General features: G+C 47.0%; 1 protein-coding gene across 1 annotated transcript in view; it reads right to left on the reverse strand.

Moving 5' to 3' along the window:
* The window catches only part of MUC19 (mucin 19, oligomeric), a 110,732-nt gene that overhangs the window by 22,651 nt on the left and 66,720 nt on the right, over positions 1-21,361 (reverse strand). The window contains 22 exon segments of the mRNA XM_045829423.1: positions 1,253-1,348; positions 3,334-3,408; positions 3,714-3,767; positions 4,455-4,508; positions 5,111-5,164; positions 5,418-5,465; positions 7,003-7,038; positions 8,442-8,495; positions 9,724-10,017; positions 10,459-10,863; positions 12,426-12,575; positions 13,193-13,300; positions 15,134-15,283; positions 17,361-17,439; positions 17,659-17,744; positions 17,810-17,864; positions 18,525-18,706; positions 18,822-19,112; positions 19,526-19,759; positions 20,174-20,299; positions 20,516-20,546; positions 20,870-21,111. Of these exon segments, the coding sequence (XP_045685379.1) occupies positions 1,253-1,348; positions 3,334-3,408; positions 3,714-3,767; positions 4,455-4,508; positions 5,111-5,164; positions 5,418-5,465; positions 7,003-7,038; positions 8,442-8,495; positions 9,724-10,017; positions 10,459-10,863; positions 12,426-12,575; positions 13,193-13,300; positions 15,134-15,283; positions 17,361-17,439; positions 17,659-17,744; positions 17,810-17,864; positions 18,525-18,706; positions 18,822-19,112; positions 19,526-19,759; positions 20,174-20,299; positions 20,516-20,546; positions 20,870-21,111 (2,904 nt within the window).

Genomic DNA, 21,361 nt, shown 5'->3' on the forward strand with positions numbered 1-21,361 from the left:
ACCAGTCAGAATGGCCATCATAAACAAAGCAAAAAACAAGTGTTGGAGAGGATGTGGAGAAAAGGAGACCCTAGTGCACTGTTGGTGGGATTGCAGACTGGTGCAGACACTATGGAAAACAGTATGAAATTTCCTCAGAAAACTGAAAATGAAACTGCCTTTTGACCCAGCAATTCCACTGCTGGGATTATACCCTAAGAGTCCTGGAACACCAATCCAAGAGAACCTATGCACCCCAATGTTCATAGCAGCACAATTTGCAATAGCAGCAGTGTCACTTCACTGCTCAGTGCTCTGGTGGGTTCACCAGCTGAGGGTCCTGTAGCCCCTTTCAAGATAAACAATCAACATATATCACGATCTTTGGTTAGACAGAACAGACTTTCCTATTCTCTTGTTTGAAATAAACTTTTAAATACTTGTTCACACCCATTTCAAGTTCACTATTTCTAAAAACTAATCATGAGAATTACCTGGCTTCTTACTAAATAGACAGATATACTAGCCTAGTTGTTCTCAACACAGGCTATTTGTTGATATCAACCATAACATTTTCAAGAATTACTTAAGCCTGCACAGTTCCTCCTGGATTTCATATTCAATTAGTCTATAAAGGGCTCGTCAGTATTTTCAAAAATTCCTCTATCAAGGCTGAGGTAGTGAACATTGAGAACCATGACCCAAACCCCACTCCACACTCAGAGTCTCAGAAGTTTTAAGTTAAGAGTCTTGGAATCACAAATATAGTATGTGTTGCTCTAAGTCACCTCTGAGCTAATGTTAGAAAAACACCATCATTAAGCCCATAAATGTAGGGAAGGTGAAGTCACAAATATGTGTGTTTACTAATAACTAATAACTTATTGAAGCTGCTGGTGACTACCCTAAGGTCAGTAAGAAGATGCTTCATACCCCCCTTTTCCACACTGCTCTGCCTCCTGAGGCTGTGCCTGGGGCAGTTGAGTCTCCACTGGTGCTTTTGCTCCCAGGTGCTCTTGTGAAGGCCTCTGCTTCTCCTGAGATGCTTGACATAACAGCAAGGAAGGGACATTGCTTCTAGAGCTGCAGGATTCTACCTGTCACTCTCTAATGGGACAGAATCAAGGTTTCTAATACAAAACAAATCTTAAAATGGTGCCTAGGATTTCTGCAACTAGATGGTCTAACATCGCACACATAGTTTAACCCTTAGCTCAACCTGTAATATGTTTAGTACCATTTAATGGGCATGAAGGTGTGCATCCTGACTTGCCTGAATTTCCTGGGCTTGCTGCTCCTGTGCTTGGTTCTCTGGGCGTAGTGTCTTCTTTGGGTTCTATCACTGGTGCAGTAGGGGCCCCTGATCCAGCTGTAAAAAATATATATAGCACTTAAAAAATACCCTAGACATGAATCTACTCATTTAGTTTTACATGAATCCTCTGAGGCAGGTAATGTTATTCTTCCCATTTAACAGTCATGGTGGAGTGACATCTCCAGGTCACTGGGTTGATTGGTAGCACATGCAGAAGCCAAACCCAGGTGGTCTAGTCCCAGAGTTCCTGATCTAAACTTTGCTTCTCACATGACCTGTTGTAAAGGAGCCTTACTGTAAACATTTCCATCTGCCCTGATCAATGTGTTGGGAAAATACCATAACATAGAGAAATAAAATTATTTAAAATCAAATCATCCACCACATACACTTTTATCTAAGAGGTATAAAATCCCCAGGTAAACCTGCTGTTTCTAAAGACCAGTTCTCTGTTTCAATTACTATGTCATCACAGACAAGCACAAACAGTTCTGGATGGCACACACTTGAGGAGAAAACCTTCATAGCCCTGTTTAAAACAACTGTACTTACTGCCTGATAACAAAAAAAAAGAAAAGAAAAAGAAAAAAGAAAAGAAAATGGGAAAAACCTGATTGACTTGTCATTATTACATAAATATTTCTGATTCAAATTTTAGGAAATGTAGACTACACTGCCATCACTGCTGTAGTGGAAATTAACCCATTTCTTAATTTGTGCTGCTGTAGATTCCAACTTTTAACACATTATTTTTATGTAACTATATTTTGTTCCAAAAAATATGTGACATAATTTTAAATCAAGAAAATTACTAAAGGAAAAATGTATTAATACAAAATCAGAACATAAAGTATTCAATGAAATCAGACCAAGAATTAGTTAACACAGGCATAAAGAGAAGTCCCATGCATACTCTAAAGACATGGCTTTTAGTGGTATGCAAAGATATTTTATTAATCCTAACAGCAATCAGAACAACTGTAGGATTTTAAGTAGTGGAGTGACATGACGACAGCTGAGTCCATTCTGTTCTGGTCTGGGGTACTGACTACAGTGTAAACTGGGAGGAAGTGGAGAATGGAAATGTTCTCAGCTTTGATAAGCACCAGTTGCTGAAGGGGCTTGTTAAGTAACACACTGTGCTGAGTTCCACTCTTAAGTGCTTCTGATTGCTCTAGAGAGGTGGACCTCGAGAGTTGAATTTCTGAAATGTTCTCAGGACAAGTAGATGCTGTTGGACTGGGAAGCACACTTTGATGACCACTGTGTGAAGGGAAGGGGAGTTGGGTGGACCACTGCCGAGATCAGCGGAAAATGTTTAACAAGTGAACACAAGCAGAGCCAATGTGATGCAGAGGAGAAAATGCAAGAGGTACTTACATTCACTACTCCATAAGGGGCAGGGGTGAACTCAATCATGTTTCTTTTACACAACATTATTTATGTTTAAAGAATAACAATGCTTGTTTTATTCATGAAACTAACAATAGTTGAAATGTAGCCAGTGATGCACATGGCCAAGCATATACTCATATGGCTTTGGCTTTCTCTTGTATTTCCCTTGTTTGTTTTTTGTTTTGTTTTGTTTGGATGTTTGCTCTTAAGCATACCCCAGGGAATGGTGGAATGATTGCAAGAAGGCTAAAGATTCTGAGTTCTAATCCTGCTTCTGTCAGCTTTAAGAACTTTTATTATTTCCTTTTTAATTGCAATAAATAGACTTCACTGCATGGCTTTATGTGAATTATAGCACATTATATATATATATATATATATATATATATATATATATATATATATATATATGAACATAATACAGAAATATTGGCATACCAGAGAAATACGTCATTATTATTTTATTGGTAAATAAAGATGAATTATTGAATGCTTTCCTAAAATGTCTGCATCGTGTGATGTAGACATTGGCCCCCCAGGGTCTAATGCCATACTCAGGGTGCAATGGTTCTGAGTAGAACAGATAATGACCTGTGAGAAGCAGCTGTGGGAGAAAAAGCATTTGACTCATTTCTTTTTCTCACCTTCTCTGAAGCCTGTGTCACCTGTAATTTTGTTGTTGGCTCCTGTGGTTGCACCTGCTGATGCTCCAGTGGTCCCTGATGAAGACAAAGGAAAAACACACACATGCTAGTACCAAGTGCACTGGCACTATCAATGCTCCAGGTAAAGTGTCTGTATAAGTGTGACAATGTGACAAACACTATGGAACCAAGCTGTGTAAAAACTAAATATTCTACATATTAATTACATATAAAGAACACCTACTTCTGTTATTACACATAAGTCAGCTATCCTTATTTTGCGAACTATTGTACTCAGCTGCATTGCCTGAAACCAGGTGTTTAGACGAGGATGTACATTGTGTTCTGATTTCATGGACCTGATACTCCGGGTATCCTACCTGGCTTGGAACTCTGTGAGCTGCCGCTGGCTCCAGGCAAAAGCATGGTGGCACCTGTTAAGACAAGGACAGTGAACCTTCAATATAAGCACGCATTTCTTCATTCCCTGAAATTTATTAAGCAAGTCTTCTGTACAACATTATTTAGGCCTTTGCATATGTCACTGAATATAATATGCAAAGATTTCTCCCCTATTTGGCTCCATTCTGGCAGCTGGAGACCAGCTGTGAATAATAAATATGACAGATAAGTCAGTTTCATATCTGTTCATGAGTGTTGTGGGAAATCATACATAATGAAGAGGGCCTTGCTTGCACCTGGGCCTCATCCCTCCCATTCAACAGCTTGCTTTACAAGCTTGGGCCTCTGAAAATAATAATAGGGTCATGTGAAGCTAGAGAATCTCAATGCTGAGGTGGTTTTCTGACTTGGCATATTGTGTTCCCAGAAGAAATGTAGGCACATGTCCTCAGCCCACCTTTCCATTCAGGTTTTTACCATAGCCACACTAACAGAGACTGTATTGGAAGAAGAGAAGATGAAGAAGACTCAGACATAAACAGCTCACCCCCTGTAAGTCCTGCTGGGCTTGTCCCCTTTCCAACCACAGAAGTTGTGGCCCCTGATAGAGAAAAAAAGGGAAGGACTAAAGTCTGGAGTGTGGGAAATTAAGCTCTATATTTCATAACATAATATCTAACATGCCAAATCTGTTTTTTGCATGTGTTTTCTCACATTACCTGTGTTGTAAGCTCCAGGTTCCAGAGTTTTTCCAGGGACTATGCCAGTAGTGCCTACAAGAAGAGAGGGAGAAGGGATTGTCACTAATTCTGTTGCCTATTCACAACTTGATTGGAATAGTAACCTAAAGTCTCCATGTAACACCAAACTATCATTTTATGTTCTAAGATTTCATCCATATGTACCCCATGTAAAAAGTTTTTATAACTCTTTTTGAGTTCTTCACCATCCTGCCTATTACTTTGGAGAAGAGAGAATTTTTTCTCCGCAGTACAATTTTTGTATCATTAATTTCTTCTTCATGGTGGTCTAGTTCAGGCTATTGTAAGTTCAGCCATAAAAGAGTGCACTGCAAGACCTGGTATGTGTTGTTGTTGTTGTTGTTGTTGTTGTTGTTGTTGTTGTTGTTGTTTTCCTGACTTTATTACGGACAAGTAGTAGTTTAGAACACTCACCTGTGACTATTCCAACTCTGTTTGTTTTGCTTTCTCCAAGGAGAGTTGTGGCCTCTGGGGGACAGAATGAAGAAAGGTGATTGGAGAACATTTCAGGATCATGGAAAGATATGGTGGTACCCCTGCAATGCATAATCCCAAAGAAGACATCTAGTCTCTGAGAGAGGATGGGGAAGAGTCTTTTCAACTTGCTGCCTCACCTGTCCTGGAACTTCCTGGGGCAACAGTTGTGCCCGGGGCTACACCCGTGGTGCCTGAAACACAAAAGGGAATGCGGTCACCACAGAGTAACGTTTCTTTTTTAAAACCATGCACCTACAAAGAACCTAAGTATATTTTCATTTACCTCACTGACTCACTGTCCACCTCTCCTTTGATATGAGTCCCACGCTTTTCCTCATTAACTATTTTGTTACCAAAATTTTCTAGGGTGTGTGTTCTCTACCTGAAACAAACTTCCGGGCATCATTCTGTTTTGGGAAACTGTTGGGTTTCTTCCACACCCACCTGTTTTCCTCCCTGTGACTTCACTTTCTGATGCTACAGTGGTACCTGCTGTGGGTTGGAAGTAAAAGGAACACATGAGTGCTCTGAAAACTGCAGACTATCTGAAAATATTGTGTTCTTTCTTCCTTTGTTGTAAAATGCCTACATCTGTACAGGGCAGACATGTTTCCAGGGTTTATGTAGCTCTTCTGCCTTTTTCATGAAAGAAAGTATCCTCACTTTTCTCCACAAATCTTATACTATTTGTAATTTCACAAGAGAAATTACTTAGAACTATGGGCACAATCATGCTATGTTGAAGGATTATAGCTATAATTCCAAATTCTGTTATTAGTAGATTCACAGGACAAGATTTCAAAATTCAAAAAGAATTAGTTCACCCAAAATGCAGTATCACTAAAGCACAGGTGAACTGCTCTCCAGAAACATTTTCTCTGTCTTGGGTCTCCTATTCGCATCATAATTAGTGGTTATTAGAAGGTACACACTGCTTTGAATGTACCCGCAGTGGGGCCCACACCTTCTGTGGAAGTTGTGGCCTCTGAGGGAGAAAATAGGAGAAGAGGAAGGTCTGGGTGTTTGGGATGATGGAAAGAGGTATTTTGTATTGTTTATCTCAGGAAGTCTTCAAAAGCTGCATTTCCATCATGTCCATAGTGATAAGTTTTCTTATCATTTCAGGTGAACCTGTGTTGTAAATACCTGTGTTTATAGATGTCTCAGCTCTCTGGTTTAGGCCCTGAGTGGCACACTGAGTGATGCATGTTGAATGTGCTCCATTCAACAGAGGATGAATCCAGTGGATCATGTGGACAATTATTGAAATGTAAGGACCAGAAAGGGTTTTATATCAGTGGACAAAATAAGACAAAAATACCTGCCTTCTTGGAACTTATATTTGAATGTAAATGCTAAAAGAATGCAGAAAACAATTAAGAAAAAGTGAAATGTTCTACGGAGCAAACTTTATTTTTTTCTTATCTTTTAAAACTGTTCCATATTAAAAAAAGATATCAGGATGCAATAAAAGCTAATAATATTTGTGAAAATTGTAGGTGACAAAGCTAATATTCTGAGAAATAGGTACTTTTTTAATAAAGGGTATAGTTCTAGAGTTACTATTATTTATTTGATTGATTGTGCATGTTTGTAAACAACCAGTGTAAAGTTTAAATATTAAGTAAGGAATTCAATACACCTTTGCTATGATTTCTGAAGGCATAAGATAGGAAAAGAAAAAACCCTAAGCTACCAAAATCTAATTTGATGCCATGTTTCATTAAGTTTATAAATGATAACTTCTACTATCATAAATCTATTCTAGTTACTGCAACACAATTTCTTAAGTGTACATTTATAATCTTATATTAACTTACCTGTTCCTTTAGGTTCCACAGAAGGAATTAAAAATTGAAAAGAGATATATATATATCTTGTCTCATAAAGATTAATTTGCATTAATTTATAATTGGGAAGAACATCACAGTCTATAGTTATTTTTTACAACACAAATTGAAAAGATAAAAGTATTATTTCAAATTGCATTGTACAGAAATATATTTTGATCATTTTTATTCCAATTTACCTTCAATCAGTACTGGTGGAATTTTGATATTTGACCCTAAAAGAGGGAAAATTAAATTCATGTTTCAATGAAATAATATACTTCTTGATTTTCATTTTAATAATTTATTTCAGTGCTTCAACTGCCATTTTATATAAATGATTTTTTTTCAATATAAAAACAGAAATGTTATTTCCATAGAAGTTTACCTTAATATTCAAGTCAGGATGAGAGATCTTTTGGAAGAGAAACTGCAATGTGTTCTCGCAAGGAATCATTGGTGAGTTACATGATATCAAACTGAAACAAAATCCATTGCCTTTTTCCCAAGTAAAATATTTACACTCAGCAACTCTTGTTTGGTTTCATTTAATTAAAGACTAAAATCTCAAATTTGAAAAATGCAAAAAAAACCCAAAATGATAAAATACACACTGTGCCCCAAAAGCCACATATCCTAGAATCTGTGCTATTAATTCATTTTATAATTATGGTGTTCCATAAATAATATAAAGCATGTGAATTCACTTACATAACCATTGATTGAGTAAAGAATAATTATGAATTTTGTGTGAATCAAAACTTTGAATTAATTATTTTCTAGTGGCTAGTTTGTAAAATAAATTTACATAAATGGTGTTTTCAATAGTTAGAATATATGTAGCAAAACTCTTTACCAGAAAAATTTATAATCAACCTATTCCTTACATCATCAATAATTTAGTCACTAAAGCTTAGGTTCTATTAAATAACCTGCAAATTGAGGAATGATGTCTTTCTCAACCACTGAGATGCATTACTAGTGCAGAAACTTAAATAATAATGTACTGTAGATTTGAATAAACAATTTGGTTCACATATTGTTATAAAAAGTGTACTAAAAGTGTTTGTAAATTTTATGTCAGGTTTGAGTAGTTGTAAAAAGAGGGAAGTGATTAATTTTTTATTTATAAAACAATAGAATTATAGTTTTGTCAAGTAAAATACCCCAAATCTTTCTATGCCAAAATAAATGCCACAGTTTAACTTCCATAAAATATTTTAATCCTCTTTTTATTAGCTGCTGTTGCAGTTATTACAGTGAGAAATGGGGAAAATTTGTTTGATACATATTAAAGGCAACATTTTATTAGTTGGTCTTTAAGATCATTGTATGTTTGCCTTGCAGGAAGACATCGCTGTGAGGAACACAGCTCTGGAGTCAGTAAACAATGGATACAAATACTGGCGCCACTGCTGGACTGGCTGTAGAACCTGGACCGAATTAGGTAAGGGCTGTTTTAGGTTCCTCATGTGCGAAATGAGATAACAATTCTTATTCAACCAGTCCAATGAAACAATATACTTAAAGGCATTGTAATTAATAACAAGTGTTTTGATTAATCATTTGACCATTTTTATCTAGGCCGAGAGCATGAAAGCAAGCCGAAAATACATCTAATATCCCCCTGTTTACTTACCAGTACTGAAACTTTCTGGTGCAATTGTTGAGCCAGAAGTGCTTCTTATGGAACCTGAGGTAAAAAGTAGAAAGTCTCAAGCAGTATTTTTATTTTGGGAGGCTACTACCTGGACAGTGTCAATGTAACTACTTTGAGTCCAGTTGCTATAATCTCAGTACTGGTGAGAACATATATAAGAGAATATAAGGTCCTAAATATCTGATGACTTGGAACTGATTTTCTCAACATTTATATTTACAATACACTGATATTATGATTAGATTTAACAGAAAACCTCACGTTGAGCTACAACCTGAGTCAATAACTCCCTTCCCAACTCTTGTGATTTACCCTGTGTTATTAATCTCATTGTGTTTTCACCTGGTTCAGTGGTTGCTCTGTATGGTTCTTCAGCTGTGCCTGGTTAAAGAAATAATTATTATTTTGACATGATTCATTTTAGTAAAAATAATAAGCTTATTTCTATTTAAGTAAATTTCAAATTTACATGTTCATGATAAACCTAGAACATATTTTAATCATTTCTCCAGAAATTCAGGCCTCAGTAATTAACATAAACACATCATCATAATTTAGGTCTCAGCCGTGCTTGTGCTGTGTCACCCAGGTCAGCCTTGCCTGCACCATTCCCAATGGTTGCTGCTGCTGCTGTGCTTCCCCTGCTGGGCACTGTGATAATTCCTACCGACCCTCAGAAGGAACCCGGTGGAAACAAATGAACTAGTAGGAATGAAAAAATCAATTAAGTTATTAAAATATCAATTCAGAGCAATAATGTTCTACAAAAATCTTACCGGTTTTCAAAAATATTTGTTGTACATACTCTCAGTATGATAAATTTACATATTTGGTTCAAAAATTAAGAGTCAGGCAAGATAAACATTGCCTATACTAAAAGGTATGCCTTTAGCTAACTTACTTGCGTCCATATGTAGTAATCTCAGTTGCTGGCTTCCCATTTCTTCCTACCTCAGCAATTATGACACTAGTTATCCCTCTTCTCCTACACACTTCATTTAAAAATGGTGCTCTCACCATATGTTCTGCAAAAGTTACTGATGTTCCTGATGTTTTCATTAATTTCCCACTGTTCCCTGAACCAACAGAAATTCTCCAGCTATCCCTGATCCTCCAGCTGATGGTCCAGGTGTTCCAGATCCTGCTTGAGTTGACCCACCTGTGCCTGGAAATCCAGCAGCTGAACCAGTTGTCCCTGACCCTCCAGGTGTTACTCCAGGACTTCCTGAAACTCCAGCTCCTGGACCACTTGTTCCTGTACCTGCAGCTGATGGTCCAGTTGTCCCTGATTTTTCAGATGATGATGCGGTGGTTCCTGAAATTATGGAAGGTGTTCCTGCTGATCCTGCTTCTCCAGTAGATGGTACTGTGGTCCCTGATCCTCCAGCTGATGGTCCAGGAGTCCCAGATCCTCTCTGAGTTGACCCTGCTGTGCCTGGAAATCGAGAACCTGAACCAGTTGTCGCGGACCCTCCAGGTGTTACTCCAGGGCTTCCAGACGCTACACTTCCTGGACTACTTGTTCCTGCACCTGGCGCTGAGGGTCGAGTTGTCCCTGGTTTTTCAGATGATGATGCAGTGGTTCCTGAACCTATGGAAGGTGTTCCTGCTGATCCTGTTTCTCCAGCAGAAGGTCCTGTGGTCCCTGATCCTCCAGATGATGGTCCAGGTGTCCCAGATCCTGTTTGAGTTGACCCACCTGTGCCTGGATTTCCAGCAGCTGAACCACTTGTCCCTGACCCTCCAGGTGTGACTCCAGGGCTTCCTGACCGTCCAGTTCCTGGATTACTTGTTCCTGCACCTGGAGCTGATGGTCCAGTTGTCCCTGGTTTTTCTGATGATGATGCAGTGGCTCCAGAACCTATGGAAGGTGTTCCTGCTGATCCTGTTTCTCCAGCAGATGGTCCTGTGGTCCCTGATCCTCCACCTGATGGACCAGTGGTCCCAGATCCTGCTTGAGTTGACCCACCTGTGCCTGGCCTTCCAGCAGCTGAACCAGTTGTCTCTGACCCTCCAGGTGTTACTCCAGGGCTTCTTGACCCTCCGGCTCCAGGACCACTTGTTCCTGCACCTGGAGCTGGTGGTCCAGTTGTCCCTGGTTTTTCTGATGATGATGCAGTGGTTTCAGAATCTATGGAAGGTCTTCCTGCTGATCCTGTTTCTCCAGCAGATGGTCCTGTGCTCCTAGATCCTCCAGCTGATGGTGCAGTTGTCACAGATCCTCCTTGAGTTGACCGAGTAGTACCAAGAAATCCAGCTGCTGAACGAGTTGTCCCTGACCCTGCAGGTGTTACCCCAGGGCTTCCTGACCCTCCAAATCCAGGACCACTTGTTGCTGCACCTGGAGCTGAAGGTCCAGCTGTCCCTGGTTTTTCAGATGATGATGCAGTGGTTCCTGAACCTATGGAACGTGCGCCTGCTGATCCTGTTTCTCCAGCAGAAGGTCCTGTGGTCCCTGATCCTGCAGCTGATGGACCAGTGGTCCCAGATCCTGCTTGAGTTGACCCAGTTGTGCCCGGAAGTCCAGCAGCTGAACCAGTTTGTCCTGACCCTCCAGGTGTTACCCCAGGGCTTCCTGACCCTCCGGCTCCAGGACCACTTGTTCCTGCACCTGGAGCTGGTGGTCCAGTTGTCCCTGGTTTTTCAGATGATGATGCAGTGGTTCCTGAACCTATGGAAGGTGCTCCTGCTGATCCTGTTTCTCCAGCAGATGGTCCTGTGGTCCCTGATCCTCCAGCTGATGGTGCAGGTGTCCCAGATCCTGCTTGAATTGACCCAGTTGAGCCTGCATATCCAGCAGCTGAACCAGTTGTCCCTGACCCTCCAGGTGTGACTCCAGGGCTTCCTGACCCTCCAGCTCCAGGACCACTTGTTCCTGAACCTGGAGCTGATGGGCCAGTTGTTCCTGATTTTTCAGATGATGATGCAGTGGTTCCAGAAACTATGGAAGGTGTTCCTGCTGATCCTGTTTCTCCAGCAGATGGTCCTGTGGTCGCTGATCCCTCCAGCTGATGGACCAGTGGTCCCGAGATCCTGCTTGAGTTGACCCACCTGTGCCTGGCCTTCCAGCAGCTGAACCAGTTGTCTCTGACCCTCCAGGTGTTACTCCAGGGCTTCCTGACACTCCACCTCTTGCACCACTTGTTCCTGAACCTGTAGATGATGGTCCAGTTGTCCCTGGTTTTTCAGATGATGATGCAGTGGTTCCTGAACCTATGGAAGGTGTTTCTGCTGATCCTGTTTCTCCAGCAGAAGGTCCTGTGGTCCCTGATCCTGCAGCTGATGGACCAGTGGTCCCAGGTCCTGCTTGAGTTGACCCACCTGTGCCTGGTCTTCCAGCAGCTGAACCAGTTGTCCCTGACCCTCCAAGTGTCACCCGAGGGCTTCCTGACCCTCCAGCTCCAGGACCACTTGTTGCTGCACCTGGAGTTGATGGTCCAGTTGTCCCTGGTTTTTCAGATGATGATGCAGTGGTTCCTGAACCTATGGAATGTGCTCCTGCTGATCCTGTTTCTCCAGCAGAAGGTCCTGTGGTCCCTGATCCTGCAGCTGGTGGACCAGTGGTCCCAGATCCTGCTTGAGTTGACCCACCTGTGCCTGGACTTCCAGCAGCTGAACCAGTTGTCCCTGACCCTCCAGGTGTTACTCCAGGGCTTGCTGACCCTCCAGCTCCAGGACCACTTGTTGCTGCACCTGGACCTGATGGTCCAGTTGTCCCTGATTTTTCAGATGATGATGCAGTGGTTCCTGAACCTATGGAACGTGCTCCTGCTGATCCTGTTTCTCCAGCAGAAGGTCCTGTGGTCCCTGATCCTGCAGCTGATGGACCAGTGGTCCCAGATCCTGCTTGAGTTGACCCACCTGTGCCTGGACTTCCAGCAGCTGAACCAGTTGTCCCTGACCCTCCACGTGTTACTCCAGGGGTTCCTGACCCTCCAGCTGCTGCACCACTTGTTTCTGAACCTGTAGATGATGGTCCTGTTGTCCCTCGTTTTTCAGATGATGATGCAGTGGTTCCTGAACCTATGGAAGGCGTTCCTGCTGATCCTGATTCTCCAGCAGAAGGTCCTGTGGTACCTGATCCTCCAGCTGATGGTCGAGGTGTCCCAGATCCTGTTTGAGTTGACCCACCTGTGCCTGGATTTCCAGCAGCTGAACCAGTTGTCCCTGACCCTCCAGGTGTGACTCCAGGGCTTCCTGACCCTCCAGTTCCTGGACTACTTGTTCCTGCACCTGGAGCTGATGGGCCAGTTGTCCCTGGTTTTTCAGATGATGATGCAGTGGTTCCTGAACCTATGGGAGGTGTTCCTGCTGATCCTGTTTCTCCAGCAGATGGTCCTGTGGTCCCTGATCCTCCAGCTGATGGTCCAGGTGTCCCAGATCCTGCTTGAGTTGACCCAGTTGAGCCCTGGATATCCAGCAGCTGAACGCAGTTGTCCCTGACCCTCCAGGTGTGACTCCCAGGGCTTCCTGACCCTCCAGCTCCAGGACCACTTGTTCCTGAACCTGGAGCTGATGGGCCAGTTGTTCCCTGATTTTTCAGATGATGATGCAGTGGTTCCAGAAACTATGGAAGGTGTTCCTGCTGATCCTGTTTCTCCAGCAGATGGTCCTGTGGTCCCTGATCCTCCAGCTGATGGACCAGTGGTCCCAGATCCTGCTTGAGTTGACCCACCTGTGCCTGGCCTTCCAGCAGCTGAACCAGTTGTCTCTGACCCTCCAGGTGTTACTCCCAGGGCTTCCTGACACTCCACCTCTTGCACCACTTGTTCCTGAACCTGTAGATGATGGTCCAGTTGTCCCTGGTTTTTCAGATGATGATGCAGTGGTTCCTGAACCTATGGAAGGTGTTTCTGCTGATCCTGTTTCTCCAGCAGAAGGTCCTGTGGTCCCTGATCCTGCAGCTGATGGACCAGTGGTCCCAGGTCCTGCTTGAGTTGACCCACCTGTGCCTGGTCTTCCAGCAGCTGAACCAGTTGTCCCTGACCCTCCAAGTGTCACCCGAGGGCTTCCTGACCCTCCAGCTCCAGGACCACTTGTTGCTGCACCTGGAGCTGATGGTCCAGTTGTCCCTGGTTTTTCAGATGATGATGCAGTGGTTCCTGAACCTATGGAAGGTGCTCCTGCTGATCCTGTTTCTCCAGCAGATGGTCCTGTGGTCCCTGACCCTCCAGCTGATGGACCAGTGTGTCCCAGATCCTGCTTGAGTTGACCCACCTGTGCCTGGACTTCCAGCAGCTGAACCAGTTGTCCCTGACCCTCCAGGTGTTACACCAGGGCTTCCTGACCCTCCAGCTCCAGGACCACTTGTTCCTGCACCTGGAGCTGATGGGTCCAGTTGTCCCTGATTTTTCAGATGATGATGCAGTGGTTCCTGAACCTATGGAAGGTGCTCCTGCTGATCCTGTTTCTCCAGCAGAAGGTCCTGTGGTCCCTGATCCTCCAGCTGATGGACCAGTGGTCCCAGATCCTGCTTGAGTTGACCCACCTGTGCCTGGACTTCCAGCAGCTGAACCCGTTGTCCCTGACCCTCCAGGTGTTACCCCAGGGCTTCCTGACCCTCCAGCTCCAGGACCACTTGTTCCTGCACCTGGAGCTGATGGTCCAGTTGTCCCTGGTTTTTCAGATGATGATGCAGTGGTTCCTGAACCTACGGAAGGTGCTCCTGCTGATCCTGTTTCTCCAGCAGATGGTCCTGTGGTCCCTGATCCTCCAGCTGATGGACCAGTGGTCCGAGATCCTGCTTGAGTTGACCCACCTGTGCCTGGCCTTCCAGCAGCTGAACCAGTTGTCTCTGACCCTCCAGGTGTTACTCCAGGGCTTCCTGACACTCCACCTCTTGCACCACTTGTTCCTGAACCTGTAGATGATGGTCCAGTTGTCCCTGGTTTTTCAGATGATGATGCAGTGGTTCCTGAACCTATGGAAGGTGTTTCTGCTGATCCTGTTTCTCCAGCAGAAGGTCCTGTGGTCCCTGATCCTGCAGCTGATGGACCAGTGGTCCCAGGTCCTGCTTGAGTTGACCCACCTGTGCCTGGTCTTCCAGCAGCTGAACCAGTTGTCCCTGACCCTCCAAGTGTCACCCGAGGGCTTCCTGACCCTCCAGCTCCAGGACCACTTGTTGCTGCACCTGGAGTTGATGGTCCAGTTGTCCCTGGTTTTTCAGATGATGATGCAGTGGTTCCTGAACCTATGGAATGTGCTCCTGCTGATCCTGTTTCTCCAGCAGAAGGTCCTGTGGTCCCTGATCCTGCAGCTGGTGGACCAGTGGTCCCAGATCCTGCTTGAGTTGACCCACCTGTGCCTGGACTTCCAGCAGCTGAACCAGTTGTCCCTGACCCTCCAGGTGTTACTCCAGGGCTTGCTGACCCTCCAGCTCCAGGACCACTTGTTGCTGCACCTGGACCTGATGGTCCAGTTGTCCCTGGTTTTTTCAGATGATGATGCAGTGGTTCCTGAACCTATGGAACGTGCTCCTGCTGATCCTGTTTCTCCAGCAGAAGGTCCTGTGGTCCCTGATCCTGCAGCTGATGGACCAGTGGTCCCAGATCCTGCTTGAGTTGACCCACCTGTGCCTGGACTTCCAGCAGCTGAACCAGTTGTCCCTGACCCTCCACGTGTTACTCCAGGGGTTCCTGACCCTCCAGCTGCTGCACCACTTGTTTCTGAACCTGTAGATGATGGTCCTGTTGTCCCTCGTTTTTCAGATGATGATGCAGTGGTTCCTGAACCTATGGAAGGCGTTCCTGCTGATCCTGATTCTCCAGCAGAAGGTCCTGTGGTACCTGATCCTCCAGCTGATGGTCGAGGTGTCCCAGATCCTGTTTGAGTTGACCCACCTGTGCCTGGATTTCCAGCAGCTGAAACAGTTGTCCCTGACCCTCCAGGTGTGACTCCAGGGCTTCCTGACCCTCCAGTTCCTGGACTACTTGTTCCTGCACCTGGAGCTGATGGGCCAGTTGTCCCTGGTTTTTCAGATGATGATGCAGTGGTTCCTGAACCTATGGGAGGTGTTCCTGCTGATCCTGTTTCTCCAGCAGATGGTCCTGTGGTCCCTGATCCTCCAGCTGATGGTCCAGTGGTCCCAGATCCTCCTTGAGTTGACCGAGTAGTGCCCAGGAATCCAGCTGCTGAACGAGTTGTCCCTGACCCTGCAGGTGTTACCCCAGGGCTTCCTGACCCTCCAACTCCAGGACCACTTGTTGCTGCACCTGGAGCTGATGGTCCAGTTGTCCCTGGTTTTTCAGATGATGATGCAGTGGTTCCTGAACCTATGGAACGTGCTCCTGCTGATCCTGTTTCTCCAGCAGAAGGTCCTGTGGTCCCTGATCCTGCAGCTGATGGACCAGTGGTCCCAGATCCTGCTTGAGTTGACCCACCTGTGCCTGGACTTCCAGCAGCTGAACCAGTTGTCCCTGACCCTCCAGGTGTTACTCCAGGGGCTTCCTGACCCTCCAGCTCCTGCACCACTTGTTTCTGAACCTGTAGACCTGATGGTCCAGTTGTCCCTGGTTTTTCAGATGATGATGCAGTGGTTCCTGAACCTATGGAAGGTGTTCCTGCTGATCCTGATTCTCCAGCAGAAGGTCCTGTGGTCCCTGATCCTCCAGCTGATGGTCGAGGTGTCCCAGATCCTGCTTTGAGTTGACCCACCTGTGCCTGGATTTCCAGCAGCTGAACCAGTTGTCCCTGACCCTCCAGGTGTGACTCCAGGGGCTTCCTGACCCTCCAGTTCCTGGACTACTTGTTCCTGCACCTGGAGCTGATGGGCCAGTTGTCCCTGGTTTTTCAGATGATGATGCAGTGGTTCCTGAACCTATGGGAGGTGTTCCTGCTGATCCTGTTTCTCCAGCAGATGGTCCTGTGGTCCCTGATCCTCCAGCTGATGGTCCAGTGGTCCCAGATCCTCCTTGAGTTGACCGAGTAGTGCCCAGGAATCCAGCTGCTGAACGAGTTGTCCCTGACCCTGCAGGTGTTACCCCAGGGCTTCCTGACCCTCCAAACTCCAGGACCACTTGTTGCTGCACCTGGGAGCTGATGGTCCAGTTGTCCCTGGTTTTTCAGATGATGATGCAGTGGTTCCTGAACCTATGGAACGTGCTCCTGCTGATCCTGTTTCTCCAGCAGAAGGTCCTGTGGTCCCTGATCCTGCAGCTGATGGACCAGTGGTCCCAGATCCTGCTTGAGTTGACCCAGTTGTGCCCGGAAGTCCAGCAGCTGAACCAGTTTGTCCTGACTCTCCAGGTGTTACCCCAGGGCTTCCTGACCCTCCAGCTCCAGGACCACTTGTTCCTGCACCTGGAGATGGTGGTCCAGTTGTCCCTGGTTTTTCAGATGATGATGCAGTGGTTCCTGAACCTATGGAAGGTGCTCCTGCTGATCCTGTTCCTCCAGCAGATGGTCCTGTGGTCCCTGATCCTCCAGCTGATGGTGCAGGTGTCCCAGATCCTGCTTGAATTGACCCAGTTGAGCCTGCATATCCAGCAGCTGAACCAGTTGTCCCTGACCCTCCAGGTGTGACTCCAGGGCTTCCTGACCCTCCAGCTCCAGGACCACTTGTTCCTGAACCTGGAGCTGATGGGCCAGTTGTTCCTGATTTTTCAGATGATGATGCAGTGGTTCCAGAAACTATGGAAGGTGTTCCTGCTGATCCTGTTTCTCCAGCAGATGGTCCTGTGGTCCCTGATCCTCCAGCTGATGGACCAGTGGTCCGAGATCCTGCTTGAGTTGACCCACCTGTGCCTGGCCTTCCAGCAGCTGAACCAGTTGTCTCTGACCCTCCAGGTGTTACTCCAGGGCTTCCTGACACTCCACCTCTTGCACCACTTGTTCCTGAACCTGTAGATGATGGTCCAGTTGTCCCTGGTTTTTCAGATGATGATGCAGTGGTTCCTGAACCTATGGAAGGTGTTTCTGCTGATCCTGTTTCTCCAGCAGAAGGTCCTGTGGTCCCTGATCCTGCAGCTGATGGACCAGTGGTCCCAGGTCCTGCTTGAGTTGACCCACCTGTGCCTGGTCTTCCAGCAGCTGAACCAGTTGTCCCTGACCCTCCAAGTGTCACCCGAGGGCTTCCTGACCCTCCAGCTCCAGGACCACTTGTTGCTGCACCTGGAGTTGATGGTCCAGTTGTCCCTGGTTTTTCAGATGATGATGCAGTGGTTCCTGAACCTATGGAATGTGCTCCTGCTGATCCTGTTTCTCCAGCAGAAGGTCCTGTGGTCCCTGATCCTGCAGCTGATGGACCAGTGGTCCCAGATCCTGCTTGAGTTGACGCACCTGTGCCTGGAATTCCAGCAGATGAACCAGTTGTCCCTGACCCTCCAGGTGTTACTCCAGGGCTTGCTGACCCTCCAGTTCCAGGACCACTTGTTGCTGCACCTGGACCTGATGGTCCAGTTGTCCCTGGTTTTTTCAGATGATGATGCAGTGGTTCCTGAACCTATGGAACGTGCTCCTGCTGATCCTGTTTCTCCAGCAGAAGATCCTGTGGTCCCTGATCCTCCAGCTGATGGTCCAGGAGTCCCAGATCCTGCTTGAGTTGACCCAGTTGTGCCCGGAAGTCCAGCAGTTGAAACCAGTTGTCCCTGGCCCTGCAGGTGTTACCCCTGGGCTTCCTGACCCTCCAGCTCCAGGACCACTTGTTGCTGCACCTGGAGCTGATGGTCCAGTTGTCCCTGGTTTTTCAGGTGATGATGCAGTGGTTCCAGAACCTATGGAAGGTGCTCCTGCTGATCCTGTTCCTCCAGCAGATGGTCCTGTGGTCCCTGATCCTTCAGGTGATGGTCCAGGTGTCCCAGATCCTGCTTGAATTGACCCAGTTGAGCCTGGACTTCCAGCAGCTGAACCAGTTGTCCCTGACCCTCCAGGTGTGACTCCAGGGCTTGCTGACCCTCCAGCTCCAGGACCACTTGTTGCTGCACCTGGACCTGATGGTCCAGTTGTCCCTGGTTTTTCAGATGATGATGCAGTGGTTCCAGAACCTATGGAAGGTGTTCCTGCTGATCCTGTTTCTCCAGCAGAAGGTCCTGTGGTCCCTGATCCTGCAGCTGATGGACCAGTGGTCCCAGATCCTGCTTGAGTTGACCCACCTGTGCCTGGACTTCCAGCAGCTGAACCAGTTGTCCCTGACCCTCCAGGTGTTACTCCAGGGGTTCCTGACACTCCAGCTCCTGCACCACTTGTTCCTGAACCCGTAGAATATGGTCCTGTTGTCCCTGGTTTTTCAGATGATGATGCAGTGGTTCCTGAACCCATGGAAGGTGTGCCTGCTGATCCTGATTCTCCAACAGAAGGTCCTGTGGTCCCTTGATCCTCCAGCTGATGGTCCAGGTATCCTAGATCCTGTTTGAGTTGACCCACCTGTGCCTGGATTTCCAGCAGCTGAAACAGTTGTCCCTGACCCTCCAGATGTGACTCCAGGGCTTCCTGACCCTCCAGTTCCTGGACTACTTGTTCCTGCCCCTCGAGCTGATGGGCCAGTTGTCCCTGGTTTTTCAGATGATGATGCAGTGGTTCCAGAACCTACGGAAGGTGTTCCTGCTGATCCTGTTTCTCCAGCAGATGGTCCTGTGGTCCCTGATCCTCCAGCTGATGGACCAGTTGTCCCAGATCCTCTTTGAGTTGACCGAGTAGTACCCAGGAATCCAGCAGCTGAACCAGTTGTCCCTGACCCTGCAGGTGTTACCCCAGGGCTTCCTGACCCTCCAGCTGCAGGACTATTTGTTGCTGCACCTGGACCTGAAGGTCCACTTGTCCCTGGTTTTTCAGATGATGATGCAGTGGTTCCTGAACCCATTGAAGGTGCTCCCGCTGATCCTGTTTCTCCAGCAGAAGGTCCTGTGGTCCCTGATCCTCCAGCTGATGGTCCAGGAGTCCCAGATCCTGCTTGAGTTGACCCAGTTGTGCCGGGAAATCCAGCAGCTGAACCCAGTTGTCCCTGACCCTCCAGGTGTTACCCCCAGGGCTTCCTGACCCTCCAGCTCCAGGACCACTTGTTCCTGCACCTGGAGCTGATGGTCCAGTTGTCCCTGGTTTTTCAGATGATGATGCAGTGGTTCCTGAACCTACGGAAGGTGCTCCTGCTGATCCTGTTTCTCCAGCAGATGGTCCTGTGGTCCCTGATCCTCCAGCTGATGGACCAGTGGTCCGAGATCCTGCTTGAGTTGACCCACCTGTGCCTGGCCTTCCAGCAGCTGAACCAGTTGTCTCTGACCCTCCAGGTGTTACTCCAGGGCTTCCTGACACTCCACCTCTTGCACCACTTGTTCCTGAACCTGTAGATGATGGTCCAGTTGTCCCTGGTTTTTCAGATGATGATGCAGTGGTTCCTGAACCTATGGAAGGTGTTTCTGCTGATCCTGTTTCTCCAGCAGAAGGTCCTGTGGTCCCTGATCCTGCAGCTGATGGACCAGTGGTCCCAGGTCCTGCTTGAGTTGACCCACCTGTGCCTGGTCTTCCAGCAGCTGAACCAGTTGTCCCTGACCCTCCAAGTGTCACCCGAGGGCTTCCTGACCCTCCAGCTCCAGGACCACTTGTTGCTGCACCTGGAGTTGATGGTCCAGTTGTCCCTGGTTTTTCAGATGATGATGCAGTGGTTCCTGAACCTATGGAATGTGCTCCTGCTGATCCTGTTTCTCCAGCAGAAGGTCCTGTGGTCCCTGATCCTGCAGCTGATGGACCAGTGGTCCCAGATCCTGCTTGAGTTGACCCACCTGTGCCTGGAATTCCAGCAGATGAACCAGTTGTCCCTGACCCTCCAGGTGTTACTCCAGGGCTTGCTGACCCTCCAGTTCCAGGACCACTTGTTGCTGCACCTGGACCTGATGGTCCAGTTGTCCCTGGTTTTTCAGATGATGATGCAGTGGTTCCTGAACCTATGGAACGTGCTCCTGCTGATCCTGTTTCTCCAGCAGAAGGTCCTGTGGTCCCTGATCCTGCAGCTGATGGACCAGTGGTCCCAGATCCTGCTTGAGTTGACCCACCTGTGCCTGGACTTCCAGCAGCTGAACCAGTTGTCCCTGACCCTCCAGGTGTTACTCCAGGGGCTTCCTGACCCTCCAGCTCCAGGACCACTTGTTTCTGAACCTGTAGATGATGGTCCAGTTGTCCCTCGTTTTTCAGATGATGATGCAGTGGTTCCTGAAGCTATAGAAGGTGTTTCTGCTGATCCTGTTTCTCCAGCAGATGGTCCTGTGGTCCCTGATCCCTCCAGCTGATGGTCCAGTTGTCCCAGATCCTCCTTGAGTTGACCGAGTAGTACCCAGAAATCCAGCTGCTGAACCAGTTGTCCCTGACCCTGCAGGTGTTACCCCAGGGCTTCCTGACCCTCCAGCTCCAGGACCACTTGTTGCTGCACCTGGACCTGATGGTCCAGTTGTCCCTGGTTTTTCAGATGATGATGCAGTGGTTCCTGAACCTATGGAACGTGCTCCTGCTGATCCTGTTTCTCCAGCAGAAGATCCTGTGGTCCCTGATCCTCCAGCTGATGGTCCAGGAGTCCCAGATCCTGCTTGAGTTGACCCAGTTGTGCCCGGAAGTCCAGCAGTTGAACCAGTTGTCCCTGACCCTCCAGGTGTTACCCCAGGGCTTCCTGACCCTCCAGCTCCAGGACCACTTGTTCCTGCACCTGGAGCTGGTGGTCCAGTTGTCCCTGGTTTTTCAGATGATGATGCAGTGGTTCCTGAACCTATGGAAGGTGCTTCTGCTGATCCTGTTCCTCCAGCAGATGGTCCTGTGGTCCCTGATCCTCCAGCTGATGGTCCAGGTGTCCCAGATCCTGCTTGAATTGACCCAGTTGAGCCTGCATATCCAGCAGCTGAACCAGTTGTCCCTGACCCTCCAGGTGTGACTCCAGGGCTTCCTGACCCTCCAGCTCCAGGACCACTTGTTCCTGAACCTGG

The sequence above is a fragment of the Phyllostomus hastatus genome, unplaced genomic scaffold (assembly GCF_019186645.2).
Source record: "Phyllostomus hastatus isolate PE091 unplaced genomic scaffold, TTU_PhHast_1.1 phas_scaffold_93, whole genome shotgun sequence".
Classification (NCBI taxonomy): Eukaryota; Metazoa; Chordata; class Mammalia; order Chiroptera; family Phyllostomidae; genus Phyllostomus; species Phyllostomus hastatus.